The 18,065-nt window shown below is 44.3% G+C and overlaps 1 protein-coding gene across 1 annotated transcript in view; it reads left to right on the forward strand.

Moving 5' to 3' along the window:
* Window positions 1-18,065, forward strand: part of QPCT (glutaminyl-peptide cyclotransferase) — a 116,008-nt gene that overhangs the window by 41,003 nt on the left and 56,940 nt on the right. The window contains exon 3 of the mRNA XM_029594100.1: window positions 9,045-9,326. Within this exon, the coding sequence (XP_029449960.1) occupies window positions 9,045-9,326 (282 nt within the window). The remainder of the gene's footprint in view (window positions 1-9,044; window positions 9,327-18,065) is intronic.

The raw sequence follows: 18,065 nt of genomic DNA on the forward strand, positions 1-18,065 counted from the left end.
CCAAATTGTAAGGCACCGGAGGTATCTGCTATATATATATATTGATAGCTGTGTAAGAGCATTTTTCATATATGTTTGAATTTCTTGTTTCATTTTGATAGTTACAGTTGTTTACTTGCTTGATCTTATCCTGGTTCTCTATGCTATTTTGGCTGCTTTGATATTGATTATATTGAAGGGATGCAGGGTGAGCACTGTCCTGATATAGGATACCTTTTCAGTTTTTCTCTGTCTCCCTCTGCTGGACAGGAGGCTCTCCCTACTGTCTGGATTGATCCGTGGTACTGCAGGAACGAAAATTAGCAGGTAAGAACCAATTTTCCTTTTTGGAGGGGTTTAAAGGGTCTGGGGTAACTGGGAGGGAATGCAGACTATTAAACCAGGGAGGTTTGGAGGACCTAGCTCAACACTGGGCGAACTGGTGGATGAACTGGTGAAATTAGTCATGGCGTGGATGTGCGCTGGTTTTAAAATACCCTGACGTACGTAGGTGTGCGCACACTTAACATTGTGTGCATATGTGCGTGCAGCCAGTCTATTTTATAACATGCGCATATGTGCATGCAAGTTATAAAATGGCTGCGTATCTTGCCGGCATACATGCGCCAAAGTATGCCCATTAATCGGTTTGCAAGTTACCATCTTAGTTTTTTAGCCAGTGATCTTAAGCGCTGGGGAGCTGACTGAGAATGGGCCCTATTCTGAATACAGCTAGCACTCTGTGAAAACTCCTATCCCACTTCCACCAGGCTATGTTCATCATATCAGTTAAATGCTCATTGCACAGCCAAGTGCACACAACATACTTCTTGAACCTGAAAAACTTGTCTTTTATTTTTATTTAGTTATTTCCAGATTCATCAACTGTCTCGCCCATAGGCTGCAAAGTGGCATACAATAAAAAGATAAATAATTAAAACAAATGAAAATATATATCAACAGTATAACATAACATAAAATAACATAACAGAGCATACTACATCAAAAACGTTTGGAAAGAGCCATGCCTTGCATTGTTTTTGAAAGATGGCAAGATCATTATTATTCTAGGCGAGTAACCTAATAAATGACAGCAGAGTCCATCCAGCCTGCCTAGCAAGTTGTTTAGGGTGTATCTGCCACTCTTTGCAGGTTTACCCCCCATGCAGAAATGTTACAGAGTAAGGCAAAGAGTTTCATAGTCAGGGACCCAAACAATAGAACACCCTTTTTTTGATCGCCACTAGATTGATGTCCCCTGGGACCTTTAGGAAACATATTTGAGAGGAACGATGAGGCCTTGCAGAATAGACAGACACAATCAGAGCTAAACAGGAGTACAGTTATGAAATATGCAAAATAGCAAAAATAGGACTGTGGTATTTCTCTTTCTTCATCTACCACTTTTGGGGTAGATGACGAAATACAGGTTAGGGTTGTCTTGAAAGTGCATTTCTTCTCTTTCCTCAACCCCCCCAGACCTTGCATCATGAAGATGTTGTCTAATAATGCATTGTGCAATTATGTGCTAATTAATGTAAGCATTACAAATGAAACATTTCTTCAGCAAGAAGTCAAGCCTCCCCAAGCCACAAGTCATAATGCATACTAAATTCAGTAGTATTTGCAAAAGAAAATACTTGTAGTACATAACAAATTTGGAGTTCTTTTTACAAACGAGCATTAGTGGTAACAGAATGCAGGAGGTTAATACATGTGCTTGTCCAGTAACGCAGATTTTTACATTACAATTTAACACGTAAATTTTAAAAGAAGCACATGTGCACCCATAAACACAGGTATTGGGCACGCTTGCAAAAATATGCTTAATTTTATATAAAGGGGTAGATTTTCAGAGGCCCGTGCGCAGTTCCCGGTGCGTGCACATGGACACGGTGATTTTAAAACATGCGTGTGGCGACACGCGCGTATTATAAAATACAACTCCCAAGTGCACATTTGTGCCCGATTTCAATATCGACGTGCATGTGCGGGCGGGTGGCGTCTCACATGCACAAGGTAGGATTTTAGTAAAAACCACACTGCGACGTAATCGGGCCTACATATCCTCCTACCTATTCTTCCCCTACCTATCCCCCTACCTATTCTTCCCCTCTCCTCCCTGACCTACTCCTTTGAGCAGTAGTAGGTTCCACGTGCCAGCCAGCTGCCAGTGCTTGCTTCCCTGAGACAGAGCCTAATGGCCGCTGTAGCAGCTTGACCCTGCCCCACCTCCACCTCCCAGCCTGCCCCTTCCAAGGACCCTGGCACTTTGGCATGTATTGGGAGATATGTGCGTGGCCGGGACGTTTTTAAAATGCGCTCGGTGCATGCACAGCCCGGCCAAGCGCATATCACCCGGTTTTTGCCCGCGCCGGGCTTTGAAAATTTGGGCTTATGTGTACATACTTTACGTGCATATGAGAGAGAGAGAGAGCACCTCCTTTAGAGGGGCACGTTCAGCTCAGGGTGAGGTTTTTTTTGAGGGGGGGGACAGTGTTACAAGGTCTACAGACCCTTGTGCCCTAGGCAGACCAATGTAACCGCCCCCCCCCCCCCAAAAGCCATTGTGAGTTAAAAGTGCCCTACTTACAGTGGTGTATATAGAGAGTGTCAGATTGTCTCTTTAACAGAGTCTCTCTCTCTGTCTCTGTGTCTCTCTCCCTCCTCCGCTCCAGTGTTCAGGATTCCTCTGACCCAAAATCTCCAGACTTGTGCCTCATCAGGACCAGTAGTAAATTACACAGGTAACATGGTGCGCTTTGCCATGTTCAGCCTATGCGTGTGTGTCTTGGCCATGCCCCTTTTCTGCCTCCTTATTTTTCATGCCCGCACAGGTATGTACGCGTGTGCATTGCTTGCACGTGGCCCACATATGCGTGTATAAGGTCGTTTTTGCACGAGCAACGCTTTTAAAATTGACCTGTAAATGAGCTCATTAAAATGTGATATGATAATCAGCTGATTTACTTGTTGTGCAGTTGGCGCCAGTGTAAAAATCCTCATTAAGGCTGCCATAATGCAAATATCCAGTAACCTCTAGATGTGTAGTTAAAGTGTTTTTTTTTGCATTAAAAGCGCTAGGCTAAGATAGTGATTTTCTGAATATTCATGTGCTTTCTATAACACCAACAGAAGGAAAACACTTAAACATGACCAACATATATATATTCTCTATTTATCATTATCTTAGTACATGATGAACAGTATGTTGTCCATGACTAAGGCACTTTTCATAAATCCTCTAGAATTTCTTAACAACATCAGTGCATTTTTGCCTTAGAGATGTATTCATTGGGAGGACTGTCTCCCCTGGATTGTTTGCACAGGGTAGTGTCTTCAAACTGGTTAGTTTTGCACATAGTGTGACAGCAATGAACATCACTCATAAGCCAGGACATATTGGAGATTATCTCACTCTCTCAAATTCATGCTAAGTCCCTTCTTAATACTTGCATTGTGTCATTGAGAGCTTCCTTCCTTCTGGAGCTCACAGAGAATAATATATACAGGCAACATATCAAGGTGCACTTGGAAGTTCTTTTTAATTGGTGTTCTGTATGTTCTGCTGTGTTTCACTTAATAGGTTTTGGGTCAGGTGGCCCTTGTGCATGCCATCCTGCACAGCTAACAACAATCTCTAAAAAGGAGATCATTTTTGCACCAGTTGCCTGATCACACAGCACTGGAATAAATGATTAACTCCTTATACACATCTTTCACCATGAGCATATCATTTTTCTGAGAAGCCAATGATATTGATACATAAAACATCTGCCTTATATGCAGTTTATTTATAGCTCAAAATGTTTTTTTATTTCTTCGTGTGATTTTGGCATCCTTCATATTTTAATAAATAAACTGCTAATGCTCTGAATTTGGGCACTGTAGCAGTTTACAAATGTGGGAAGGCCATGTCCTACATCATCATCCCCCCAACCTCGCTCAATTCCAACCCTATGTTGTTCGGACCCCCAATTCCAAGTCTGATCTTTGCTGGACCTCCTGACCTTACAGTTTCGATCTCTTAGTGAGAGAAGCCCATTAAAGGGTTAATTTTAAAAGCATTGCTCGCACTAAAATACCCACATTCATGTGTATGTGGGCTGCACATGAGCAATGTGGATTTTAAAAGCTGCAATTTATGTGCATATATGTGGGTGAGCAAGCAAAAAAATAAGGGGATGGAAAAGAGACGGGATATAGTAATATAGTGTTGTCGGCAGTAAAAGACCAAATGGTCCATCCAGGCTGCCCAGCAAACTTCCCATGGCAGTAACTGCTGCTCCTTACAGATTAATCCCAAGTATCCGCCAAGGGCAGTAACTGCCACTTCATGCAGATTACTCCCTTGCCTTATGTTAATAATAGTATACTTACAAGCAAGACCTAGCAACTGTCAAACCCATAGCAAAATTACTGCAACAAGTTTATGTGCTGAGTAGGCTTCCTGATAATTCCGACTAGTTTAACGGCCTTTGCTTTTGGACTTAGCTGTAGAAACTTTATCCCCAATGTCAGTGAATCAGTACCCCAGATCGTAAAAGTCAGATCTCAGCATTAGCTGTCTTCAGAATACAATAACCTTTTTCCTGGGTGGGACATGTGCATTCTGGGGCGGGACCAACATTTATGCACATAACTCTGTATTTTAAAAGCGGAGGCCGCAACATGCGGAGGCTTGTTAGCTGCATAACTTTACTGCTGCTCCTGATGAGGAACAAGTCTGCAGATTTCGCATTTTGGGCTTAAACGACAAGTTGAGGGATCCGGATTAACTGGGGGTGTACAGGATGAAGAACCAGAGGGGTCTGGGCAAACTGGTGGACTAATTAGAATAACTGGAAATGTCCCTTGTGTGAGCATGTTTTAAAATCTGCATACATATGCGCGTTAAAGCCAACAAAGACCTATGGGAGATATGCGAAGTAGGTTTGCTTGAGTAACCTCTTAAAATTAGGAGGATACTTATGCAAGTGGACGTGTATGATTTAAAATTCCAGCATATCTCCATTTGCATGCCGAAACGCACACATGCTCATTTTGAAATTAGCCCTTAAATGTGTCATCAGAAAAAGGCCTTTTAAAAAGGAAGAAGCAAATCTGGGGCACACCTTAGAAAATTCTTATTAAAACATCCATCACTAAACAGCATACATTTGTTCTATAAGATAGCATGACACTTTAGGATGTACATAAAACCCTTATGCTAATTCAAATTATGAATGCTACTACAAAAGTGAAGATTTGCCATGTTACAACAGACATGCCAAGTCACACAGTTTATGCATGAGATTCACGTATCAAAAAATGATGATAAGGTGATGATATGTTCTAGAAGGCCCCCCCCTGCTGACAGGAGACAAGAATCAAGGTGGCACCAAAGATTGTGCCAGGTGGGTAGAAGTGAAGGTGCGACAGTGACAGGGGGGGAAAGAGGGAATGAGAACTTCTCACTCCACCAACTCCTCTCTTTCTGCTAAGGGGAGCTAAGCTGAGTGAATGGAAGGAAAGGGAGGTGGTTGTGAGTGAGGGGAGATGCGAGTGAGAGGGAAAGAAGGGGGTGAATGGAAGGAAGGAGGTGTGAGTGAAGAGCAGGGAAGCGGGATGAGTGAGAGGAGAGAGAAGGAAATGGAAGGAGGAGGAGTAAGAGGAAAGGGGATGAGAGGGGAGTGAAGGATTGAGATGGAGGAATGAGTGAAAAGGAAGGGAGGAGAAGAGTGAGAGGAAAGGTGGTGAGAGGGAAGGAGGGAAAGGGAAGAGTGACTGAGTGAGAGGGAAAGTGAAGGAGGGTGAGTAAGTGAGAGGGAAGCAGCAGGAGCAGCATAGGCCCATGAGCTGAGAGGAAAGACCTAAATTGGTATCTTTCCTTTACAGTACCTGACTCCACACAAATAGACGATCCCACTCTCTGATTAGCAACGAGAGTCTGGGTGGCTCTGATGGACTACTTGTGCCCACAGATTTCTCTCCTTGACCTTGAGCACATCACCAATTAAGGGATCAGTCTGTTATGCTTGTCGAATGTCCTGCAAAGTCAATCTTGGCATGTTAGTGGAAGCCAGAGACACAACATCACAGTAGGCAGGGGGGATCCCCAAGCTGTCTGCAGCACAATATAAGCTCTCAGTATCAACTTCACTGCCATTCCCTGCCTAGTAACACACTGCTGTCACTCTAGTCTCTGATAAACTGTACCAATCCCCCTGGGTAGTGTCACTCCTGTGGGGCCGCTAGGGCAGTGTTTCCCCTTCCCTGTTTGCACTTCCAGGTTGGTACTGCAAGCTGAATTTGTAAAGGGATAATGCTGCCAACCACTGGTGCCCAGTTGCATCCAATTTTGCAGTTGTTAAAACATAAGTCAATGGATTATTGTCTGTTTTCACCTTAAACGCAACCCCAAATAGGTAATCCCTGAATTTGTCCACAACCACCCACTTAAGGGCTAAGAACTCCAGTTTATGAGCAGGGTAGTTTCTCTCAGTTTTATTCAGACTGCGGCTTGGTTAGGCCACAGATAGTCCTTCTGGATGTGGCTGATATACAACTGCCCCTAAGCCCTCCAGGCAAGCATCTATATGCAGTTCATAGGGTTTGTTTGGGTCAGCAAAAGCAAGTACTGGTGCATTACAGAGTTACTGTATGATCCTTCTATAGGCTACCTCACATTCTTGAGGCCAACTTATGCCGAAGGACTTTGATACCTTGCAATTTTCCCTCATGTCAGTCACCCTATGCTTCTGCTTCTTGTTCAGGGTGGATAAGCATGCATCAGCCTCAACAATGGACTCACAGTCTTTGAATAATCTTTCACAAACTGTCTGTAATAACCACTAAACCCAAGAAAGGAATGTAACTCTCTTAGGTTGACTGGATGGGGTAAGGTGGTTAGGGCAACTATCTTATCAGGGTCTGTGGCCACTCCCTCCTTAGAAACAATATGCCCATATACTTAACCTCAGCTTGACAAAAAAAGTTGCATTTGTCCAGTGATAATTTTAGGCCACACTGTTCCAACCGATCGAGTTCCTTGAGTAGCCTTTCTTCATGCTCCTCAAGAATTTCACGAAGCCTATAAGGACATCCAAGTATACTAGCATTTTTAATAGATTTATATCCCCCACAGTCTTCTCCATTATCCTTTGAAATGTAGCTGGGGCACCTGAGACCCCCTGGGGGAATCAGTTAAATTGGTAAAACCCTAGTGAATATATAAATGCGGTTTTCTCCTTATAAACCTCGCTCATGGGTAATTGATATGAGCATAGGTCCAGGACAGAGAACCATTGACTTCCATTCAGAGAGTCAAGGGCATCCTCAACATGTGGTGTAGTATACTGGTCAGGTGTGGTCCTGGAATTTAAGGTGGGTAATCAACACACAGGGGCAGATTTTCAAAGGGTTACGCGTGTAACCCCCGAAAAGCTGCCCCTTCCACACCCTGCGCATGCCGAGCCTATCTTGCATAGGCTCGACGGTGCGCGCAAGCCCCGGGACTTACGCGCGTCCCGGGGCTTTCCTGGAGGGGGCGTGTTGCGGCCGGCGCTTCATCGGGGGGGGGGGGCATTCCGGGGGTGGGGCCGCGGGCATGGTTCTGGGCAGGCGTAACTTGTAAAATAAATGTAGGGGGGGAATTAGGGCTGGGGGGTGGGTTAGATAGGGGAAGGGAGAGGAAGGTGGGGGAGAGCGGAATGAAAGTTCTCTACAAGGCCGCTCCGATTTCGGAGCGGCCTCAGAGGGAACGGAGGATGGCTGCGCCGCTCGGCACGCACAGGCTGCCGATTTTGCGCAGCCTTGCGCGTGCCAACCCTGTATTTTATAACATGCGCACCAGTGTGTCGCCAAGCACACGCAGGTGTGTCTCCACACTTCCCAGTCCCCTGCTGGCCCAGCTGCTCCTGCTCCAGCGATTCCCTAGCTTTCTCTGTTTTCCAAACAAAAGTATTGGAGTTTTAAGGTCCAGTGTAATATTTTCAGTGTTGCCTTTTCTTAGGTAAGGTGGTTATGGTTTGAGTGCTGAAAGTTGATGCTGTTCTGGTAAGGTAGATTTACTATTATATAATTTAAGTTCAGAGAGAGTACTCTTATTTTTCCTTGTGTCATTCTTAACAATTAAGGTAATATTGTAATGAACAGTGTGTCACGCATGTGAGAACCATCTTCAATTGTGTCAGTTGTATTGAGAACCACTGACTTATTCGATTAAAAACCTAGCCATATAATTTGTGGACAAAGAAGTTATTTGGCTTGTGGGCCATATAAGTTATTCAGCTAAGTACTGATATTCAGTGTTAGCCACATAAGTTATGCAGATAAGTTAGACATGCCATGGAACAGGTCTAAACTTAGCCGGTTATAGCTTATATGGCTAAGCCGTGCTGCTGAATATACCTTGTAACTTAGCTGGATAAGTTATACCCGACTAAGTTACTTAAAGAGCAAGCTTTGAATCTTGACCTCCAGGTGTCTATGAGCTGGGAGGGAGGCCATTGAAATATTCCTCAAGTTGTTGAGCATAGCAGTCTCTGGCTGTGTTTACTTTACCCTGACAGGGAAAATGCTATCTGCCTTCCATGGTACAGGGAGCTGCCAGGAGAGAGTCCAAGAGAGGCCAGACTTACACCCTGAAAAATCTTGCTCTTTGGCCTATAATGTCACTCATTGGGATGGACCATCCTTGGAATTACAATCAATCATCTTCAGTTGGTAACAACAAAACAACATGACATAAGGTGGGGGGATCATTGTGAAAGCTATTGACGTGCATATAACCCGGTTTTATGTGTGCAAACGACCTTTTGAAAATTACACCAGGGATTGCGTGTGTGTAAAATTATTCACAAAAGCAATAATAAAATGTACATAAAAAATAAATTCCCCCTTTTCCAAGGTAAATATACAGATGTGGTATAAGCACTGTTTGTTACTTACTGTTGAGCTCCCTCATCAGGGTATCTGTAGAAAGCTGAATGGTTTCCATGACACAATTTTTCCTTCACCATAGGGTATGCTTGCTCGAATCTACCTTTTTTTCATTATATATATATATATTTTTTCTTATCTAGCACATTGGACAACGTCTGGAAAGCCTCCAAGCTGGCTGGGTAACAGAAGAAGATACTTTTCAGAGCTATACGCCCTATGGATATAAAACATTTTCAAATGTTATCAGCACCCTCGTCCCCTCTGCCAAGCGTCACCTGGTCCTCTCTTGCCACTACGATTCAAAATACTTTAGTCCACAGTGGGATGGCAAAGTATTTGTGGGAGCCACTGACTCGGCCGTGCCTTGTGCTATGTTACTGGAACTAGCCCGTGCTCTAGATAACCGACTTCTTTCACTGAAGGTAACGGATTGGGGGTGTTTTGTGTGTTTATTTTCTTTCATTGTGCTAAGCTGTCCTTCTCAAGCTGGTCATAGAAATTAAAAGATATGCTACAGGCCTAAACTTTTTAGGAAACTAAAATTATCTTGTGAAAAATGCAAGTGGAAAAGCACATTTTTAGACTTTGCAACATAAGGATGGGAAAGAATTGTATAGAAAGGATCAATCTAAGCACAATAGGTTCAATTAAGGAACAGAAATTCAGCAAATTTGACATGCAGAAAGAAAATGTGAATATTTCAGACAAGTTTAAAACCCAGAAACATCAGATTAATATTTTCATGGAACCTAGCCTTAAAAAGAATCCCCATTGTTTTATATAGGAAACTGTTAGAAACTGTTAAAATGTTGACCAACACTCCATTCCAAAACATCCTCTTCACCCTTTAAACACTTTGGTCCAGAGCAACACAGGCAGACAAAGACAGAGAGAAGCAACTGAGGCAACTGGCAAAAGAGGGCACCGAGGTGCTTTCAAAGTCACCTCCTCCACTCGTCCAAAGCCATACACACACACACACACCTCATCCCACTCCGTTACACAGGCCTGAATTTCCCGATAGGCATATTAAGCCTGTGCTAAGATCTGCACAATTTTTAGGGTGGCAAAGTTTCTGCCCCCTTCCATCCTGTGGCCCTCTAATCTTGCATCCCTCTTCTCCCCCGACCTGCTTCCCTCCCGCTGCACCTACGCAGAGCTCAGGCCTGCAGCTGTATCTCAGCTGTTGCCATAATCAGTGAATGTGGGATCAAGGATTTAGTCAGGTCGAACCATGTAGCCACAGGCCTCACCCCTCACATAGAAACACATAGGAAGTGGGGCCTGTCAGCATATGACTCAGCCTGATTCAGTCCCTGGCCCTGCTTCACTGATTCTGGTAAAAGTGGAAGTAGAGAGGCGTCCCTGAGCTCTATGAAGAAGCAACAGAAAGCAGGAATGGATTTGTGCTTTTGCTGCCCCTAAATACATTTGTTGCCTACTGCCCCTGCCCCATTACCTCTGCTGACTTCTGACTCCCGCTCATGGACCTCCAGTTTCCTACTCATGAATCCCCGATTTCCTTGCTGTTCCTTTATATAGTTCTCCGATTCGATTCCCACCCAGACTGAACTTGTGATCCTCATACCTGGGAACTTTTGACTTTTGTTCACTGTGAGATTGGGGGAGGGGTTCAGCTGCACAAAGTTTCTTCTCCCCTCTCCCCTGGTTTCAGACCTTTTTCCCCCTGCTCTTTTTACCTTTCCTCCTGCCTTGTTCCTTCATTCTTTTTAATACAAGTTACATGTCTCTTCCCGCTCCTTTTGCAGACCAGTGTTCCCTGCAGGGCTGGTGCAGAGGTCTGCCACCTGTTTTTCTCTGTGGAGCATGGTGCAACCTCCCTATGGCCTGAACCACAAGGGGCGGGTGGACGGGTCTCTCGGGTGTTCTGCAGGGCCAGCCTGCCCCGTGTGGCCCAAATTGCCTAATAAGGTGATATTAATTATGGAATTTGTTTTCTCATTAGATAGGAAGTTACCGGTAAGTCCTTAAGTCTTTCTTTCAGCAAAAAATGTGAGTCCTTCCATGCTCTGAGAATTTGTATATTTTCTGACATTTTATAGGTCTACATAGGCATGTAGAAAAAAAATCTGCAGATTTGCAACCTGAGCTGCAAAAATTGGGAACTAATTTCCCCCTGTGGCTTCTGTATAAATGTAGGTGAGCTTTAAGAGGATAGATATTTGGGGACCTGGAAAACAATAAGCATGCAGACTGCACAGGTATAATACAGAAAATTTGCAGGGCAATTTTAATGGCAGAAGTCCACTGGGAGGCTGATAAGGCGACAGCAATTGATCAAGCTCGCAGGATCCTTGGGACCTCAGAGAGGTCATTTATTTATTTTTTTATTTCTTTATTTAACCACATTTGGTTATTCATAAGGACCTTTGTTTTCAGTTTTTATTTTATTTTTCCTGGGAGTTTCAATGTTATACAGAAACAAATCAATTATTTTGTTATAAAAAATAGGAGAAAAATTGTGGAAAAGTCATTTTTCCACTGATTTATTTTTTAATAGCATTGAAATTTCCAGGAAAATAAAATCAAAACTGAAAATGAAGCTCCCTAGTTACTTGCCATTTTGGACAACTGTCCTGTGAGATATTGTGGCTTGTGTTCATGGTTTTTCAATAGAGGAAAAAGTGTGATCTGACATGAGAAAACGGAATTATTCAACAAGAAGCAAACAGATCGAAATTATTTCCAGTTTCTTAATCTTTAGTCAGATGAATCCAGAACCAGTGGATTATGCACCTCTACATCAGATAGAGACAGAGCAAAACTGTCATCATAGTATATATACCCCTGCAGTGACAACAGCCTGCCAGTATTCTCTGTCTCCAGCAGATGGTGGACATGCATCTTCCTACTGTGGATTTTTTCAATCTTTAGAAATAAAAGGAATTTTAATTCCCCCACTCTCCTGTGGTGGCCCTCCCCCAGTTGAGAATTCCTGAGGTGATTTCCTTGGTTCCTCAGATGAGTGCCTTGGTTCGGTAGCTGGTTTTCTCAGCCAGCGTGGACTTAGATGTTTAAAGTAGCTGAAAGGCAGCAGATGCAGGAAACCGAGCACAGCGGTAACGATATATGCCCTCTCCCCCCACAGCTGAAGACCATCTCTGTACTCAGCCGGGAAGGGCTGAACTTGGGTACGACTAAAAAAAAAAAAAAAGAGACAGAGACAGAGTAGAAAGGTTGTTTATAAGGCCTCCCCCTTCCTCTGGTCTCCATGCTCGGTACGCCATTCCGACATTCGTTCCTGCCCTGAGAGAGTTTAAGAGATGTGGGCAGACTGGCGGGTTGAGCAGCCCATGTGAGCTAGGCCCCACTGTTAGGCTTTTTCTGTGCGCTATGTGGTAGGCCGCGGCAGCATTTTTGCGTGCTTTTTTCCTGCTCGTTAGACTCTCCTCTTCAGGATCGTTGGTGCATGCAAGTGAGTCTGGCTGTGCATCCAGGATGTGTGCCCAGTTTTTGGGCGCTTAGTCGGACACCTGCTTGGGCATCCGGGTGATAGCAGCTTCATTTATAGGTGCACGCTTCCCTGTGCACACAATTTAGGCACATTGTTGTGCACTTAGGTTTGGGATACCTAGCTTTGTGTCACCTAGCCTTGGGACGCCTAAATTTTGGACACATATATTTTACAGCGTGAATTCAGCTGGACGCATACTGACAGACTGATTGCGCCTGTGGCTAAGAAACCTAAGTGCCTTTCCTTCTTTGCTTATATTCAGGCATTTCAGCCTGGCGTGCCCTCTGACTTGTACCAGAATTATCTTCCTCTAATTTTACTAAGCCTGGTTCTTCCCAGCCTGATGAAGTCATGGGCAAAGACATGTCAGGAGGGGTGCCTGATCTTGGAACTCCCTTAACTGGTTTATCAGCAGGGGAGGTAGCTCAGTGGGCTCAGCACAAGTGCCTTCTGGTTTTGGCATGGATCCATCTGCCTTTTCTTGAGTAGAATTTTTTCAAGGATTGTAATCCTTTCTTCAGGCACAATCCTCAGCCCCATCCAATCCTGCCAGGTCAGAGTTGCAGGTGGTGACCTCTCACTCGCCCAGTACTACTGTTAAGCGCCGAAGTACTAGATTGGCAGCAGGCCCTCCTGGTAGGAATCCAGCTGGCACGGATGATGAGGCCGATCCTGACTCTCTGCATGATGGGGAAATTCCTCCGGGACTGGAATCATATAGGACTATGTAGCAGTTCTTTCATAGAGATGAGCTACCGCCTCTGTTTTCCCAGACATTAAAGATGCTGGGAGTTTTTGGGGCAGATTCCATGTCCGAGCCAAAGAAAAATCCCATTTTGTTTTTTTTTTTTGCATAAAGCCTCTTGTTTTTTCCCTGTTATGGAGGCCATTCAAGAATTGATTGAACTTGAGTGGGGCACCCCCGAGGCTAATTTCAAAGAGAGTCGGGTTTTGGAAAGCCTGTACCCCCTGGATCCAGTGGCGAGAGAGGGTTTGTGTTTTCCAAAAGTGGATGTAATTGTCTGCGCCATCTCCAAGCGGACGACTATCCCCATGGAGGAAGGAGCATCCTTGAAGGATGTGCATGACAGATGGACTGAGGCCATCCTTAAGCAAGCATTTGCAGCAGTGGCGATGACCTTGCAGATAGCTTTTTGTTGTTCCCTGGTGACTCGATCTTGTTTACTTCTCTCTCAGATGGTCAGTGAATCTGGATTGAATTCCAGGGCAGTTATGGAGCCAGCAGCCACCTTTTTAGCAGATGTGGGCTGCCATTTGGTCAGTCCCTCAGATAGAGGGGTGGCTTCGGTAATAGTGGCCAGGCAATAGTTATGACTGAGAAACTGATCAGCCAATGTGACCTCCAAGGCTAACCTTTTGAAATTACCCTTTAAAGACTCACTCTTGTTTGGGAGCAAATTGGAGATACTCGCCAGTAAGTGAGGCGAATCCCAGGATCCTTGAGTGCCAGAGGATAAGAAGCAGTCACTGTGCGCCTTTGGCATGAGGGGTCGTACCAGGGAATCCAAGCTTTTTCGACTCTACAGAGGAGCAACCTTTCAGAGGACTCAATCTTTTGGTGGGTCTCATTCCTTTTGTCCCACACAGCCCAGAGTCTCCCAATGAAGGTTTACTGACCCACCCCCAGGAACAGGAGATTGGGGGGTGCCTCTTTCTCTTTTATCAGAGGTGGGTTGAAATCCCATCAGACCAGTGAGTCCTAGAGGTGATACAAGAGGGATATGCGCTGGAGTTTCGCAGTGTTCCTTGGGACGTGTTCATGGTGTCTCCCTGCCACTTCCCACAGAAGAAGCAGGCACTGGAGTGTACGTTGTCAAGGCTTCTAAATCTGAGGGCTGTGGTTTCAGTGCCTAAGCCTCAAGAAAATATGGGTTGATATTCCATCTATTTCATTGTACCCAATAAGGAGGGCTCCTTTCGCCCTATCCTGGACTTCAAAGGGGTCAACTATCATTTGCTGGTGACTCATTTTCTCATGATGATTTCCCTGTTGCAGAAGCTCAGCTGGGTGGTGAACCTGACCAAGAGCTGTCTTCAGTCTTCCCATTCACTAGAGTATCTTGGTGTTCAGTTCAACACAAAGCAGGGCAGGTTTTCCTGCCGGAAGCTCGTATTCAGAAGTTGATGGTGCAGGTGCATCTGTTAATCTGCTGGTACTCGGTTTGATGGCAGCGACCCTGGAAGTGGTGCCAGGGGCGAGGGCATATATGTGTCCTCTTCAGCACTCCCTGCTGTCTCGTTGGAGCCACAATCTCCAGAGTATTCGATTTGGCTTCACTTGTTGAAGTGGTGGTTACAAGTGGATCATCTAAGAAAGGAAGTTTCCCTAAAATCACCAGACTGGTTAGTACCATGACAGATGTGAGCCTCCAGATCTGGGGAGCTCACTGTCAGGAACTGATGGCTCAAGGGCACTGAAGTGCAGAAGTGTCTCTCTGGAACTTCAATCGGCTGAAAGCCCAGGTGGGCTGGTTGGCGTGCTTGCAGTTCAGCAGCAGGTTGCAGGGTTGAGCGATCCACATAATGTCGGACAATGCAACGACAGTGGCTTACATCAATCAGCAGGGAGGAACCAAGAGCCAGCAAGTGTCACAGGAGACAGACCAATTTAAGGAATGGGTGAAAGTGCATCTTCAGGAGATCTTGGCCTCACAAATTGCAGGAAAAGACAATGTGAGAGCAGACTTTCTCAGCAAGGAGAGTCTGGACCCAGGAAAATGGGTATTGTTAGACGAGACATTTCAGCTGATAGTGGAACGCTGGGGCCTTCTGCTTCTAGGCCTGCTGTTGACTTGGCTCTTCGATTCTTCAGTTGTAGGAGAGATCCAAAGTCCTTGGGCATCGATGCTCCCATGCAGGAAATGGCCAGATGCCAAATTGCAATATGTCTTTCCCCCATGCCCATGTTGGGCAAAATGGTTTAGAGGGTTGAGGTTCACAGAGGGATGGTGCTTCTGGTGGCACTAAATTGGCCCAGGACACTGTGATATGCTGATCTGCGAAGGCTCCTGGTAGACTCCCCCCTCTGGTTTCCGGCCCACAGGAATATGTTGCGGCAAGGACCTGTTCTTCACAAAAATCGGACTCAATTTTGTCTTACGATATGATCCTTGAGAGATATGGCTTGCTGAAGCATGGATATTTATTTATTTTATTTATTTATTTAGATTCTTTTTTATACCGAAGTATAGCGAGAAGCCATCACTCCGGTGTACATTGAACAACTTCATACATGAAAACATTTAATAACAGAGAATATAAACATAAAAACATTAGTGTTATAATTAACATCTCGGCAAAAGCAGAGTGATAAGGAACATTATTAGATATCATAACTATAGCAAGTATCATATAATTGGGTTTTCTTAAGAATAGGTGAATATTAGTTTAAGAATAAAGAGAAGTCAGAATGGAGGTGAAGAGGGATGAAAATAGAGAATTAAAAGTGTAAGGGTTGTGGAATTAAAGAGATAAGGTTCAAGGAGATAAAGGGGAGAAAAAAAGAGAGGGTGGACAGATTGAGAAGAATTAAGTGGAAGGAAGTAGAGATAGTATGAGAGGGAAAGGGTTCTTACAAGGCGAAAAATCAAAGACTGAGGGTGGACATCAATTTTAGGCTGTGAATGCTTGCTTAAATAGCCAGGTTTTAAGTTCTTTTTTGAAGGATTTGGTATCCCTTATTGAGCTTAGATAAGATGGTAAGGAGTTCCATTCTATAGGACCAGCTATAGAGAAAGCTCGATTCCTGGTGCTAGATAATCTTGCATCTGAGAGAGGGGGTATGATTAGCTGCAATTTATTAGAGATTCTTGTTGACCGTGGTGGTTTGTGGAGTTTAATCATGCAATCAAGTGGAAAGTTGTTATCTTTGTATATTTCATTATGAAGAATAGATAATGACTTGTATTTGATTCTTTGGGAGATAGGTAGCCAATTCTACTGCAGTGATTGCCTCCGTGCTATGGGCGAGAAAATAATCCACTTCCTTGGCCTTTGTGCAGGTTTGGCGAGTGTTTGATGTTTGGTGTGAAGATCAAGTTGTTCTTCCTCATTCGATTAAGATCCCACTCATTTTGGAATTTTTGCAGAATGGATTGAATAAAAGATTGGCCCTTAATTCTTTAAGGGTACAAGTAGTGGCTCTTGCCTGTTTCAGGGGTCAAGTGAATGATGGCCCCTTGCCAACTCATCCAGATGTGGCCCTTTTCTTGAAAGTAGTGATGCCCTTGTGCCCTTGTGGAGTTTTAATCTGGTTTTGGATTTCTTAGCAGGCTCTATATTTAAACCAATGCCTAACCTTTCCTTGCAGTTACTGAACTTGAAAACTGTGTTTCTTGTGACAATTTGTTCTGTGCATCGAATTTCCAAACTGCAGGCCTTGTCTTACTGGGAGCCATTCCTCCGAGTGACTCCAGGGGGCAATATAGCTGCATACTGTTCCTTCCTTTTTGACAAAAGTGATCTCAGATATACACTTGAATCAGTCCATTTTCCTGCCATCTCTGGATAGGGAAAGAGATGTGGAGGTATATCGCCTGTGTGATCCTTGGACGTCAAGAGACATATCGTGAAGTATTTGGAGGTTTCTAAACCTTTCCAGAAGACACATCGCCTGTTTGTCCTCCACGGTGATAATAAAAATGGCGTGCTGGCTCAGCAGGCTACAATAGCCCACTGGATTAAAGAGGTGGTCACAGCCACATATGTGGATACTGAACAACCATTGCCTAGTCAGGTCAGGGCTCATTCCACAAGAGCTCAGGCAGTGTCATGGGCAGAGTTTAGATTGTTGTCTCCCGTTGTTATTTGCTGAGCTGCACATGGTCGTTCTTACACACCTTTTCCAGGTATTATCATTTGGATGTGCAGGCCCGAGAGGGCGCAGCCTTTGCATGTGTGGTTTTGTCTGGACCACAGGCAGCCTTTCGCCCTGTTCGGGTGTAGCTTGGGTACAGCCCACTGGTTCTGGATTCATCTGAGTAGACGCTAAGAAATGAGAAATTACTACTTACCTAATAATTTCCTTTTCTTTAGGCTAATCAGATGAATGATTGTGCTATGGTCCTCCTGCATAGCTACGTGTTTGAGGGGTTACTGGTGTTAGTCCAGTCACTAGACTAGTGTTAATACGTTCTTTGTTTGAGCTCAGTGTTTTCTGTTGGCTGAGTACTGAAATGGTTATCTGTTATTAATCAAGTTTTTGCTAGTATGTTCACAGTTGGCTTTTGAAGAGAATGCTGGCAGGCTGTAGGAATAAATATACTGTGATGTCAGCTTTGCTCCGTCTCCATCTGCTGGTAGATGTGCATAACCCACTGGTTCTGGATTCATCTGACTATTCTTAAGAAAAGGAAATTATCAGATAATTGCTAATTTCCCATTATTGTGCAGAAAAGGAGAAACTTTAGGTGGATTACCACTATCTTGAAGAATGAAAACACCTGATGTGGATGGCTCTATCCTTTTGGCTTATTGTTTATCATAAATCTATGTGGGTAAAATCCAGAGATGATGTGAGGAAGGCATTAACAAAATCAGGCTTACTTCAAGTGAAGATTATGATAGTGGAAGCATCAAGGCCTTGCCAAGAAACATCTAGATGGTAACATCTTCCTGCCAGAGAGGAAGATTAAAGCAAACCTCCTTGAGCCCAGCTATGCAGAGA

Source organism: Rhinatrema bivittatum, chromosome 3, assembly GCF_901001135.1.
Source record: "Rhinatrema bivittatum chromosome 3, aRhiBiv1.1, whole genome shotgun sequence".
NCBI lineage: Eukaryota > Metazoa > Chordata > Amphibia > Gymnophiona > Rhinatrematidae > Rhinatrema > Rhinatrema bivittatum.